Genomic DNA, 14,559 nt, shown 5'->3' with positions numbered 1-14,559 from the left:
TTTCAATTTTTTTCTTATTTGTCTTTTGTACTGACTTGATAAACTTAAACATCTCATTGTGGCTTAGAATCAGAAATGCTTAACTAACAGAATGCAATATAATGACATATTTTATTTAAAAAAAAATTTTTTTTTCAACGTTTATTTATTTTTGGGACAGGGAGAGACAGAGCATGAACGGGGGAGGGTCAGAGAGAGAGGGAGACAGAGAATCGGAAACAGGCTCCAGGCTCTGAGCCATCAGCCCAGAGCCTGACGCGGGGCTCGAACTCACGGACCGCAAGATCATGACCTGGCTGAAGTCGGACGCTTAACCGACTGCGCCACCCAGGCGCCCCAATAATGACATATTTTATATACGTGCTCTTTTTTGTACAAAACTGTTTTATCAACAAAGGTATTAATTCAAAGTTCTAGGAGTAAGACTGACGCTATAGGGAGCTGGCCGTGTCTGCCTGCTCCCAGTACCGCTGGCAGGCGCACACAGTATGTGCAGTGTGGGCAGAGTAGATCGTCCCTCTTTTTCACACAATGAGCCAACAGAGGCCCAGAGAAATGTCGTGACCTGCCCACAGTCCTAAATGGCATGTCACCTTTCATCTTTCCCCCATAGCATTCAGGTCCATGCCGGACACCCAGCAAGTGCTGTTTGCGCCATTGGAAAGAGTCCAGATTCCAGTACTGGCAAGAGGTGACACATCTGATAGTGGATCTGTGTGTGTGTGTGTGTGTGTGTGTGTGTGTGTGCACGTGTGTGTGTACATACAGCCATACGTGCTTGCTGAGTCTCTGGGGTAACTTCATTACTGGTTATATTCTGCCTTCAACTTCAAGCTCTGTTTCTGCTCAGAGAAACTTCTGAGCTCATCAGCTTGAGAGGTGAGTGCTAGTTTAACACCCTATACTTCCTCTCACATGCCAAGCTCAACATGAAGACAATCCCAGCAGTGAAAAAAATATAGAAATGTAAACAAGGTAGCAATGCCATTTCTGGTTAGGGGGCTCCTGCAGGGTCCATAGCGAGCTATATTCTGTGTGTAGTCATCTGTTCTGAAAAGTTTCAAAGTATTACCGAAATTCAGTGATCACCTCTCATTTGAAAGGGCTCAGGTTGGCCAGCAAGAGGACTCATCTAGGCTCTCGCACTGATCCGTCAAACTCCCAGTATTTGCTAGGTAACACCAGAGAACCTGAGAAAGTACCAGCCATTAGCCACCAAATGGGAAAACATAGGTCACTGATCGTTGATGTGCCCAACTCAGCCTTTTGCCACAATTAATACCAACTGGCAGCTGGCCACAAAGCATACACCCTATGTCTAGGCTCTAGAGAATAGCTCTTCTTTTGGAAAGTTGGGGTTTCTTTATCATGTTCCATCTGTTCCACTGGTGTATTCAGGCTTAGAAAAAAATCTAAACAAAGTGTTCCTGAAAACTACAAGTTTGTCATCCACATAAAATGTCATCTGGGCTCATGAAGTCACCATGAGCCCAGACACAAGGAAGCTCAGAGGCATGGGGTTCCCTGAAAATGGCTGCTGGAAGCCAGGCCCACTGATACCTACCATTTAGGAAGTCTCGCTGTGTTTCTAAGACTTGGTTGATGTCCTGCACCCAGGCCTGCTGGATGTCCGCGTTGGCAGCTTGCAGAATGACCCTCTCTGAAGTCTCCCTGTTCATGAGTGCAAACTTGCAGGGGTCATTGTCCACGTTCTCCTCCAGGACCAAGTAATTCATCTGGAAGAACCCAAGTCGATTCTTTTGGTATTTAAGTGGTTTGAAAAACCAAGAGCACCCTGTATACACTGTATGTTAGCCATCTTGACAATAAATTATATTAAAAAAAAAATCAACAACATATTATACTTCCTCAAAGTTTTTATTTCAGGAGACATTTCCACAATTTTGTCCTGGATCTAATAGCTAAATACTTTGGTTTCTGTCTTTGATGAATGACACGGAACTGGAGAGCCTGCAGGATCTGTAGGACCTGCGCTCAGCCAGTCTTTTTCTTTCAAAATATTTAACCTTCATGCCCCCTGCATGTTGGGCTGAAAGACTGTCAAAGGTGTGAATTGGTACTCACGCCAGGTCTCTGTCTCAGGGAAGCAGCTCCCTGGGTTTGGCTCTTCCTTGCTCTTTGTCATCCCCACTGGGAGCCTTACCTTGATGCTCCTTTTGAACATGTAGCCCGGGGTGAGGGATCCCTTCCTTAGCAGTTCACTGAAGATGACGATTTGCTCAAAGAGGAACACACGCCTCTCCTTGGTCCGGGACTGCATGCCCGCGTCCAGCTCAATCACATAGAACGTGTCCTGCTGCAGCAGCTTCCCCTGAGCGGTCAGGGTGCCCTGATGGAAGGAGGTGCTGGGGTGAAGGAAGTGAAAACCCGGCAGGGGGCCACAGCCCTCTGGGTCCACAGGACCTGCCCCACTGCGGACACAGACAACAGACCTGGCACTAAAAGCCCCAGGACTCTAGTAAGAGACTGAATTAAGACCCATCCATTCAGCTAGGGCAGATACAGAGCTCTGGGGGAAAAGGGAAAGAAACCACTAAGAAGCTGCTCTGAGAAAATGCCAGAAGGAAGAAAGGTAAAATTATTAGCTAAAACGATGTTCAGGAATTATCCTGGCTCTTCTTATTTTTTATTAAAAGGAGAGCAGAAAGTAGGGGACACCTGTAGCCTTTCTGCCCCTAGGGCTCTGAGAACTGTTGCCTTCCTGGTTCCCTCGCAGCATGGGCCAAGGACCTCGGCTACCCTTATGGCCACAAACCAACCTGTGGCCAAGGGAAGTGATACAGGCAGGACCACAGGTAATCTGAATTGGGCCGCTCTCCTCTCCATCTGTTATTTCAGGATGAAGTCTTAGAATTAGTCTAATTCTGAAGTCTTAGTCTCCTGCTACCGATCAACAGGTGAAGTTGGAGTACCATACACAGGTGCCCATGTTTTATAAGCTGATAGATATTTCTTTGGGTCCTGTGATCCTTCTTAAAATTCTTCCAGCTAGCAGGTCACTTGCCAGCCTAGGTAGTGGAGCCTATTTGGTTTGCCAGTTTCTAACCCGATTTTCAGAGACATCTTCACATCTTCAAAGGGAATATGGCCCAGCCCAGCAGGTCTTCAGAGATGCTATTGGAGACCCCTGCTTTCTCTACTGTTCTTCAGCAAGAACACGCCGACACCTGAGATAGCAGCCAGAGGGCCACCTCTGAACCATACTCTCTCAGGTGATGACTTTCATCCTTCAGTAAAAATGTGGGCCATTTGCTGCACATGATGCCTTATTCCAAACAGTACCCAGCACATGGGTCATTTTTCTTCCCTATTCCTGAGAAATGCCTGCCCTCTGCTTGGATTATGGCTCCTTATTGCCAAGGTTGGCAGCCAAACAGGCTTATCTCTCTCCTGGTCCAGAGTTAATATTAAGCCAGTGACCAGCTAGCCAGGAAAGCTCTAAAAGCTCTATTAATATTACATAAGAACCTGACCCATGAATGATAGCCCTGCTGATGCTGAAGGGAAAGCTAGAGGATTTAAAAGACAGAGAGTCTCTAAGTGGGGAGGCTAACTTCTCCCTGGCCTAAAGCCCTGGGCTTCAGAAAGGACGTAGGGACATTCATGGCCCTTCTTAATTAGCTGAAGGAATGCAAAGAAGATTCCTTGCAACTGGATGGAAAAAGGAGATGGTGGTGTTTGACTGAAAAGAGAAGGTAATTTTGCAGTCTGTGTATGGCCTTCTGTGGACATACACGTGTATGCACGACACAGCTCCTGTGGAGTCTAACTTGAGCCAACACAGTCAGATGCTCTTCCCCTGTTAGTGGTCAGCACCTCCAAAGACTCAGAGAAGGTCAAGCCAGACTCCTCCTCAGAAACACGGGGACATCAAGGCTTAAGACCAAAAGGGATTACTTGGTTTGTTCAGAATAGCCTCAGACCTAGCATAGCCCCAAGGGAAAAAGTGTAAAAGTTCATCCAGTGTGACTAGAGGAAAACCATGTAAGAACGCAGAGTAGATTTCTGCTGCAACCCCCTGCTTACTCTAACGCCACAGGTGTACCGTGGAGAATCAGCAATCTATGAAAAATAAACAGCAAAGAAAAACTCCACATAGTTCCTGGTCATAACAAAGCAGTGGCAGACAGGGACACCAGAAAGGCCTTGGAGGGCAAGGAGGACAAGAGAATTTGGCTCAAGAATATCATGAATCCAACTAATTAACCCAAACCTGAAGGTAGCATCTCCTAAATTTACTTATAGACAAGTTTGCTGCTTTTCTTTTCTTTTCTTTTTTCTTTTCTTTTCTTTTCTTTTTTCTTTTCTTTTCTTTTCTCTTTCTTTTCTTTTCTTTCTTTTCTATTTTAATTAAGCCAAGGAAAAAAAGCTTTTACTTTCTTATTATCTCAACTTCTAGGAACCCCTTTTCTCTAGAAAGTAATAAAGTCTTAGGTTGCAGGATTATCAGGAAACAGGATTAGAAGATCCCCACCTTTCTCTAAGTCGTTCAACAATTATTAAATACCAGTCAATAATTGTGTCAGTTCCAATTTTATCACATTAATTCTCAGATTATATGTAGTTAGCATATGAGGTTTGGATATAAACTAACAGCAGCCACTTAGCAAGCTTAAAGTAGGAAAGTCAATTTTTTCTTCAAAGGTTCACCTTTATTGGCTGAATTACTCCCCCTGTCCAATTCATATGTTGAAGTCCTAACCCCCCAGTATCTCAGAATGTGACCATATTGGGACATAAAGTCTTTACAGAGGGAATGAAGTTAAAGTGAGGTCATTATGGTAAGTGCTACTCGAACATCACTGGTATCCTTATAAAAAGGGAAGAGTTGGACACAGAAAAATGTGCAGAGGGAAGACAATGTGAAGACACAAGAAGAATGTCATGTGAACATGAAGACAGCAATCTACAACCCAAGGAGGGAGGCCTGGTCAGATCCATTTCTTACAACCTTCAGAAGGAACCACTGCTGCCTATCCTTGATCTCAGACTCCTAAGCTTCCGGAAAAATGAGACGATAAATTCTGTTGTTTAAGGCACCCAGTGGGACTTTGTTATAGCAGCCCTAGCAAACTAGTTCATTCACAGAAGCCAAAATTTTGGGGACTTCTAGCTGTTTCTCTTAAGACTTGGTTCTCTTCTTTAAAGAATAGAAATGTGCACATGATGTGTTAAAGCTTTAAATGTTCATTTAACTGAAAAGCCAGCCAATATGTGCATCTCTTTATTAGAAACATCCTCTCTAAGAAAAAAAATGTGTTCCAATTTTCCTCAGGTGTACTGCCATCCCATAGTTCTGTGCTCCCTCAAATTCCCAGCACTCACTCCTCAAGCAAGCAAGAAAGGAAAGAGGTTGCTGCCAGGTCCACAGTTACAAGGAACTTTGGGTCTTTCCAGCCCCATTGGAATTGTGACTCCAGCTTTGTGGACTGCTCTGTAACTTTCTCTCACTGCCCTATCACTGCATATCCTAATTAGATAAATCTTCTGGGCCCGTGAGCCAGAGGGACCTGGAACAAAGGCACAGATGGTAAGCGGAGGCGGCAGCGGAGGCGGGCGCAGGGCTTCAAAGGGAAACTGCCTCACAGCCCAGGCTCCCGCTGTCCAGAAGAGAGAGGCTCGGAAGCATTCTTAAGGGCTCACCTCAAAGCCCTGCAGGCGTCCCAGATTCATCATGTCATTGCAGCGTTTTGGAACAAGGCACATTAACTCCACTGCTTTCTGTGGGAAAGAAAAACAGTGGCTCAGGAAGGGGATGAACACTCATGCAGGAAGCTTAAGGCAATTCCGTGCTGGAAGTCAGGGACCTCCTAGCGGCTCCTTCATTCTAGGAAAGGACACTGGTCCCTGCCACCCACTCCTAGAAAAGGGCAGGGGTTTCTGTTCTAGCTTGGGTGTTGGTCATCAGTATAGGGCTCCAAGTGAACCAGTGACCACCTGTGGGGGGCACGCTACCCAGTCTGCCTTTTCCTCCTTCCCACTTTCCTTTAGCAATTCTCTTTCCTTCTCATATTTTCTTTCTTCTTTGTTGCTTCTTGGCTGCCTAAGCAACAGCTTAGCCTGGTTTGCGAAACACTAGAGGTTTGAACCTAAAATAACATGCCAGAATGGTCTATAACCTCTCTGGCTTAAAATAATCCCCATGGCGACACTGTCTCAAAGGACTTCACTTAGGGAGTAATCCTTGGGGGTAGAAGAGGGAGTGAAAATGGGATATGTTATATTTTGAACTCCAAGAGTACCTGGATTCATGGATAAAACTGCACACTGAAACACTCAATCTCTGGGGCGCCTGCGTGGCTCAGTCGGTTAAGCATCCGACATCGGCTCAGGTCATGATCTCGCGGTCCGTGAGTTCGAGCCCCGCATCAGGCTCTGTGCTGACAGCTCAGAGCTTGGAGCCTGTTTCAAATTCTGTGTCTCCCTCTCTCTCTGACCCTCCCCCATTCATGCTGTCTCTCCCTGTCTCAAAAATAAATAAACGTTAAAAAAAAATTAAAAAAAAAAAAAAAAAGAAACACTCAATCTCTGAAGGATGTCAGGGGACTCAAATACCCCCCTTTCTTATCCTATGTCACTAGAGCCACATAGAGAACAGGAGTGGGGTGAAACTCTGCTCTGTCCCAGGAAAGAATTCTTGGGTTCCAGAAAAAGACTCAATGTGTTCATTATTACTTGCCATTTCTCATCTTGTGGAGCACTTGTTTGCAAGGGGCTGTCACTGAGAGGAGTTAGCCTGGACCGCTGGTCCTCTAGAGCCAGCTCTTCCCCGTTAGAGACAGATATCCAACACTGGCTCCCAGAGCAGCCAGCGTTGTGAGCAGAAGACTCACCTCGATATCTGAACACTCCAAACCAGCCTTCTCGCTGTATCTCAGGAAGTCCTAGCAAGTGGGGGAAGCGGGGATGGGTGCGGGAGGGTGACATCAGTTAGGAAAACAGAGCACTATAAAAAAAAAACCCAGCATCATAAAACCTGTGATGATACCCAGGCTACTTTCCTCCCTAACAGACATGACAGTGCATTGTAGAAGCTGAGATATGAACTTATGAGTCATATTTGAAACAACAACATGGAGAAAAACCCCAAATACTCAGAGATTAAGAGTTATGGGAAAAAGGAGGTGGGGAGGGAGGGAAGAAGGGAGAGGGAGACTGTGAGCAGGAAAGGGGGGGGGGGAGTTATGTCCAGAAAGGCTGGGAGAAAGGAAAGCTCAACCTCTCTCTTCCCTTTACTTCATATTCTGTAAGACAAATGAAATTAAACCATTGTAAAAAGTAAAATATGATCAAATTGTAGGTATTACTCATCTAAGCTTTTGAGGGAGGGTCTTGCCTTTGCTTTTCTTTCTCCTTGTGGTTGCTCTATTTTTATGCTCTTACTATTTTTTTATTTTTTAAAAGTCCCAAGTCAGTGATGGTGACAAAGGAAGAAAGTGAATTGAAAGAAAGACAGTGAACGAAAAACCAACCTTAAAGGCAGGAATGGCTTGCGTGCAATTTATTTGGAGGCGGAGCTGACACAAGAAACCAACAGGCAAGGTAAGAGCCCACAGATGCCCCCGCTAGTTCACGGGGAAAGTGTGGTGGAGACTGAGCCTCACACTGACCTGCTCACTGGCTCAGAGCCGGAGAAGACCCTTCTCCGGCTCTGACCTGGGCTCACAGCTCTCTTACCTTGAGGAGCAACTGGTATTTTGTGATTCTCTGAATGGGCTTGATAAGGAAGTCACTAAGTGTCAGCCTTTGATTTATCTCCTGTTTCACCTCCTGGAACGCGAGGGAGATATGTTAGGGGAAAAAAGAGCCAAAGAACTGGGGTCCTGGGGATTAGGGTTCGAGGTGAGACAGACAGGACTTCGCTTTTGCCAATAAAGTTTTAGAATCCTCAACCCACGGGAGAGGTGGAGTTGCCCACACGACTGCCAATGTGTTATTAACAACACGCAGCACACATTGCCACACCATTCTGCACGTCTAGCACTTTCCCACCCTGTGTCCTCACCCCAGCCCTGGGGACAAACTGGGATGGGTATTCTGTTCTCTCTGCTGCTCCAGGGCCCACATCAGGAATGAAGGGCTTCTCCTGGGCCCTCAATGCAGATCTGCAAACACTCAGCTGAGAGCTCTTTCCAAGGGACAGCCTTGCCTCTCCTCCAGCAAAATAGGCATTTCCAGGTTGGGGCAAAACAAACACTTTATGGTGCTCGACAGAACCTCTGGGAATGAGAGCAGAGAGCATGGGGTGACTTGGAGCATGGGGACAAGGAGGAGGGGCCTCTGCACACGGTGTCCAGGGACTGGCAGGAAGTGTGTGGGCACGGTCTGAGCTGGGGTCACCGAAGGGGGACGGAGCTTCTGAAGCAGTGTCTGGCTGACAGTCATTCCACAGACAGAGGCTTCTGAGAGCTGTCCACACCCTGGGTGCCTCAGCTCCTCTCGAGGAAAGGTGGTCATCGGGAATCTAGCTAATCCGACGGCCCCGTCGAGCCAGCTCTCCCTGTCCTGAAGGGGTCGCGGCACTGGATTGGGGGGGGGGGGGTCGGGGGATAGATAAGGCTGGCATTTCTGAATGTGGCTGCCTTGGCCTGACTTTCTTCCCCCACCCGGCCCAGCAAAGCCCGAGCAGCTTACTTCAAAGTAAGCGTCGTACTCCGCGACGATGTACTCTGAGCGCGGCTTGTTCTGGCAGTACCACACGTAGACGTGCAGCTTCCGCTCCTGCAGAGGCAGGGAAGAAGGCACTCAGGCACCCTGCGCCTCGGGCTCCCAGGGTGCTGGTCTGCTCACCCCGAGAACTACAGACACGCTCCACACTTCGGGGACACGCCAAGGCACTTAAATATCGACGGTGGGAGAGTACGTGCGCTAGGCAAGAGCCCATCTTTCAAATTGCCAAGGAGGTTACAAAAAAGGCAACAACTCAGAGAGGGACAAGAGGGAAGGCAAGTCGAGGAAGAGCAGGAGAGAGAAGGAATTTTCAGAGGCAAGCACAGGAGCAGGTGGGGGTTGGGGGGGTGGGGTGGGTAGGCGGAAGGGGTGGGCAGAGAGGGGGAAAGAAGAACTCACGTGTTTGATGAAGAGCTGTGCCAGCCTGTCTTGCTCCTGGATACATTTTTCCAGTTCAGCCAGGAAAAAACTAAAAGGAGGGAGGGGGTAAGGGAAGGAAGCCACGTCCTTCAGAACTGCATTATTTCTCGGTGAGGAGATAAACAACACCAGAGGCTCCCCAAACCCTACCCTACCCCTAAGGCCAGATGCAGGGGGAGGGTGGGAGGGTCCTGGATTCCTAGGATGTCCCCTGGTCCTCAGGACAACGTAGCACTTACTCCTTATGCCAGTCGTAAATCTGGTGAATATTTCCAAACACGATTTTATCCTTTCCTCGCATGTCCTCAGGGACACCCTTTTCTTCTATTCTCTTCATGAAGCCCTGTAGGGCAGAGGCAGCGGTCAGCAGGGCGTTTTCAGGAGACAGCTTTCTTGACAAGCCCCATACCTCAGCCCCGCGTAAGTGCCCACTCTCTGTGGTTTCTCAGTGTGCAGCCAGGACTTTACCCCGTGCAGAGTGACAGACACAACTCTGACGGAGCTCTGGGTTCCTTTTGTTGTCTCCAGCCCCTTAAGAGAAAGTCTTTCTCACCCAAGTATCTAAATGCCCCTAAAGTAAATCCCTGAGGAGAGAGAGCTGTTTTATATACTACCAAGTTGACTCCTAACTGTGGACTTGTCCAAGGTCTTGTCTTACGCGTGGACTTTTGCTTGTCCTCTCGGTAGCCAAAACACCCTTCTTAAAATCTAAGGAGACTCTAAGCCTCAAGCTCTCACTAGGAGTGTCCTGCTTAGTGCTCATGGGGACTGGTAGTTCTGAAGAATATATGTCCACATGGTTAAATGCCAAAGAAGAACTCTTAAGTTAGAAAGTTGGTCACCAAAAACAAGGTAAAAGGACTCAACTCTAACCAAGAGGCTCCCATAAATGCTGCAACATCTGGGACCCCATCTGTCTCTGAATGTCTCATGATATTTCAAAGAGAAAAAGAAAAACACCCTACATGGTTCATTTGATCTATTATCATTTTTCGTTTAATTTCTGCAAATACCCAGAGAGAGTAAACAACTAAGTTAAAAACATGCAACCTTCAAGTTACAAACCCCTCGGCCCAGGTAGGGTCCAAAATGCCCCGGGTTGGGTGACCGCAGACCCACCCCAAGCCACATACTCACCTCCACCACAATTCCCAGATCTTTGACATAGTCTTTTTCTGTCTGTACCAGCTCATTCAAGACAAACCTGAGCAGGAGATTAAGAACAATGAGGGCCCTCTTCACTGTGAAGCAAGAAACCTTCGCACAAAAGTTGACAGGAAAGTTACTTTGGCACCTTTATGAGAAGACCACCCCAAACCTCACCCTTGGGAGCCCTTGGAAGGCGCTTACTGTTGCTCTCCCTGTGACAGGGTCCTGCTGAAGAGGGGAGGGCACCGAGCTGAGAGGGGCTTTCCCAGGTGGCACACAATAGCCAGAGGGACACCAATACTCAGGACTCCTCCTTTTCCTTCCCGTTCTTTTTAAAAATGTATTTATTTATTTTGAGGGGGGAGGGGCAGGGAGAGAGGGAGACAGAGAATCCCAAGCAGGCTCTGCACTGTCAGCACAGAGCTCAACACGGGGCTCTATCCTACGAACAGGGAGATGGTGACCTGAGCTAAAATCAGGAGTCAGATGCTCAACTGACTGAACCATCCAGGTGCCACCCCCATCCCCTTTTTTCCTGTTCTTAATGGTCTTTCCTCCCTCACCTATAACTGAACAGTCGAGCTGACACAAGACAGGAGGAATAACAGGCACTTTGGCAAAAGTGAGTTATGAAAGCTTTGTGGCTAAGGAATCAATGTGAGGCTTTTCTTCCTTTCTTTCAACTCCATTCTTTGCTTATCAAGAGGAGAAAGACATTTGCTTGATAAACAACCTTTGAGGCCTCAGAGATACCAATACCAAGTGAGGCTTCTGAGATACAGAAGTTACAATTACTCAGAGAGGTGTCCCTGGTGACTGGCCTGCAAAACCCCCAGTCAAGGCCAGAAAGATGGACTGCCGACACCTCATAATCACAACTTTCCATGCAGCAGCCTCCCCTCACCCACCAGATGGGGGGGTTAACCACTACAAGGACACTTGCTTTCGTGGTTTCTTTCTTGTTAATGATTTTTCTCCTCTTGGAGCATTTACTTTGTGCTAGTGCTTTATCTAGGTTTTCTCATGCTTATATCAAGGTAGGTACTATAAGCCCCATTTCATATGGATGAAAATTACTGAGGCCATATTACCCATGGTGACAAAGTCTGTACCAGAGTTGGGATTTGAACCTATTGTACCAGAGTCCAAAGACTCTGCTCTTTCATTGTCACCTGCTGCCTGGCAAACTATTCAGACTGGCTCTCTGGAGTCCCCAAGGCCTCAAAACCAAGCACTTCTCTTTCTGTCCAGAGAGTAAAGAGCTGGACATAAAACACTCAGGGCCATGTACTGGAGCAGGCTAGGTGCTGTGCAGCTTACTGGAGTCTGACTCGTCCTAGCGAAGTTTGAAAGAGTTTCACCTGGAGCCACACAACTGCATTTTGGGCCCAAATGGCAGAAGGGAAAAAGTTCTGGGATGTCCAGAGGGGACCCCCGGCATAAGGGTTATAACTGTTCTGAACCCAGGAAGCAATTCATCTGAAATTCTTGGTCTATACCACACAGAAAAGCCAACGAATCCCCAGGTCTGGGCCTCAGGGTGACAGGGAGAAAGCAAAAGGAACATGCGCTTCTTTATCAGCATGCCCAGTACTTCCAACCAGTTTCCTCTCTCTAACACACACAATCCACAATCATGCGTTATAGGCCACAGGAAGGAACTGGCAAGGCCAAATAAAAGCATTTAAATATATCTTTAGCATGGCCCATGTTACTGCTTGGAAGAAAGTGGTAAAAGAAAACCCACAGGAAAGTGGGAGTCGGAATTTGGGGCCGGGAGGGCCCTCTGGAGATGAAGTCCAGCTCTCTGTCCCCAGGGGATATTTTTATCCTATGCTATCTGCTGACAGATTGAGGGCTGTCTTCGGCTTTCCAGCCTCGAGGGAAGGGAAGGGGACTGATTAAACTGGGTGCTGCTAGTGGACCTGGCATCACTTCCCTTGAAGGGCTGATGAAACACTTGGGGAGATAATGACACATTACCAGACAGTCTGAAGAGGTACATAAAAGATTTAAGTTACAGGCATCACAAGACCATGCATGATCAATTGCCAAAAAGACTGAACTGATAATCATGCAATTTTAGAAAATGTTCAGTTCTTATTAGTAAGGATTCTTTATGAGGTAAATGTTATCCTTTGGTCCAACAAAACTTCTACCAGCTACAGCTCAGACCTCCTTCTAACGTCTGTGTTTCACAATGGTGGGGAAGAGCTGGTCTTGCACAGAAAATCTCTTAGAGCCTTTGCACTGGCTGTTGCCTCAGCCAAGAACACTTTTCCTCCATGGCTAATGGCTAATTCCTTACCTCCTTTTGGTCTTCGTGCAAATGTCAGAACCATCTAAAAGTGCAGCATGGCCCCAACCATGTTCTGAATCTCCCTCACTACTTTTTCTTTTCCCAGCTTCTAATATATTAAATAATTTATTTTTATTCTGCTTATTGTATTATTTCTCCCTTTATGGTGCAAACTTGCCATGAGAGCAAGGACTTTTCTTTTGTTGTTATTGTTTATTTTATTCACTGATATATCCTATGCCTTAGTGCATAATAATAGGCATTCAACACCTATTTTTTTTAGTTTTTAATTTTAGAGGGGCTCAATCCCATGACCCTGGGATGATGACCTGAGCCGAAATCAAGAGTCGGATGCTAAACCAACCAAGCCACCCAGGTGCCCTCAACACCTATTATGGAATGAATGGGTGACTAAAACTTCAGGACAATCAAGTCCACTCTCAGCCTTTTTTCTTCTCCTTTTGTTTTCATCTTTTCTCCATGGAGCTCCCATTTAACCCTTCAATGTCTGTATTGAGTCTCCATTCTCTGTACCTGCCTGCCCGACCCAGCCTCTAGCCTCACACAGCCTTCACAATTAGACACCTATATATCCTCTCTTTCATTGTGGCCATAAGTTACAGCAAGAGCAATGAGATACTCTAATAGTTGGATTTTCAGGATAGCTCAGGATGTAGAGAGCTGTAGATTCACGCAAGAGAATAAGAAGAGGGAGAAGAAATGGGTAAAGTGAGTTAAAGAGGCAACAGACTTTTGCCTGTTGGAGCAAAATCAGATAATATCACATCTGGAAGCAGGGCAATGGCTTCCATGACTGCTCGTGGGCCCTTCCAACTGAAGTGACGAGACCAGTGACAGGCTTTGCCAAGGACCACCTGCTACCCCAAAGGTCTCCTCCCTGACCTGAGTTTTACTTTGGCTTGGGAAAGGACTGGAACATTGGCTCCAGCTCTCATCTATGTAAAAACAACCCTAGAAGTGAAAGAGAACCAGCTTTGTGCAAGTCCTAGGAAATTTCCATTTGCAGATGGTATTTTTCTATCTCTATTCCATTCTTGAGGTTCCCCTGAGTACCCATAAAGTTGAGGGGTAAATATGGAACTGAAGAGACACTTGCTCAACTCCACTGTGAGGTGACAGCCCTGCTCTGAGGCCAGGCCTTGGCTATGACATTTCTACTTCAGTTTCCTAGGAAAGAAAGTCATAAATGTTCACTTGGCCTGTTTCCAGGCAACAGAAGGACCTGGCCTCGCTCACTTTTGCTAATCCTCATGTCTGTGACCAGGTTAAAGGGATGAGGAGTCTGAGGGAGAAAACAGACTAATTAACAACAGGGAGGGACCGGTTCTCTGTGCTTACTATCTCACACACACCAGGCAATGTCCAAGACTCATGAAGCTCTGCTTCCAACATGGAGTCAAACCCTAAATAAGAAAACTAAAGTTTTGGAGGAACTGTGGTTTTGCATTCATGGTATCCGATATCTTCTTGATCAGCCCAAGTAATAGAAGATTGACTTCACATCAGGGTGGATAACTCAAACCTTGCATAATATATGGGTTTTTGTGAAATGGACTGCAATGTGAATTGTATTTGCGCCCCCCTCCCCCCAACTATTAAAAAAAGTGAAAAGATTCTCTTGGAGCTAAGTCCACAAATGGATGCAAAACTAAACCTTTAGAGAAGGAGTGGAGCTAGGCCCTGTCTGGCTGGCACAATGGCTCCCTTTTCCTATATACTATGTCCCTTCATTTTGAGAAATGTTTCCTCAGATGAAACTCTTCCAACTTTCTGCCATGGATTCTCTAGTATGGGAGCATAGTAATAGTCCCAGAGTTTCCTAAACTTTGTTGGTTTCCTTTTATCAGTATGTTTTAAATTTCTAACAGACCTTGGTTATAACCACACTTGGTCAGCCATAGCTGCTATCTCCCAGAAAACACCTCAGCCTAAAATTCTTAAAGTCGGTGCCACTACAGTGCCTTGTTCACAATGCTACA

The 14,559-nt window shown here is 46.5% G+C and overlaps 1 protein-coding gene across 21 annotated transcripts in view; it reads right to left on the bottom strand.

The window, feature by feature from the left end:
- The window catches only part of KALRN (kalirin RhoGEF kinase), a 673,147-nt gene that overhangs the window by 48,609 nt on the left and 609,979 nt on the right, over positions 1–14,559 (bottom strand). For all 21 annotated transcript variants that reach the window (XM_040484739.1, XM_040484740.1, XM_040484741.1 and 18 more), the window contains 9 exons: positions 10,249–10,315; positions 9,351–9,454; positions 9,091–9,160; positions 8,656–8,742; positions 7,699–7,791; positions 6,855–6,905; positions 5,665–5,742; positions 2,165–2,350; positions 1,565–1,736 (listed from right to left, as the gene is read on the bottom strand). In XM_040484739.1, coding sequence (XP_040340673.1) covers positions 1,565–1,736; positions 2,165–2,350; positions 5,665–5,742; positions 6,855–6,905; positions 7,699–7,791; positions 8,656–8,742; positions 9,091–9,160; positions 9,351–9,454; positions 10,249–10,315 — 908 coding nt within the window. The remainder of the gene's footprint in view (positions 1–1,564; positions 1,737–2,164; positions 2,351–5,664; positions 5,743–6,854; positions 6,906–7,698; positions 7,792–8,655; positions 8,743–9,090; positions 9,161–9,350; positions 9,455–10,248; positions 10,316–14,559) is intronic.

Source organism: Herpailurus yagouaroundi, unplaced genomic scaffold (assembly GCF_014898765.1).
Source record: "Herpailurus yagouaroundi ecotype Mexico unplaced genomic scaffold, PumYag 162, whole genome shotgun sequence".
Classification (NCBI taxonomy): domain Eukaryota; kingdom Metazoa; phylum Chordata; class Mammalia; order Carnivora; family Felidae; genus Herpailurus; species Herpailurus yagouaroundi.
The sequence above is the reverse complement of the archived record's forward strand: the minus strand, read 5'-3'. Positions and strand labels throughout refer to the sequence as shown.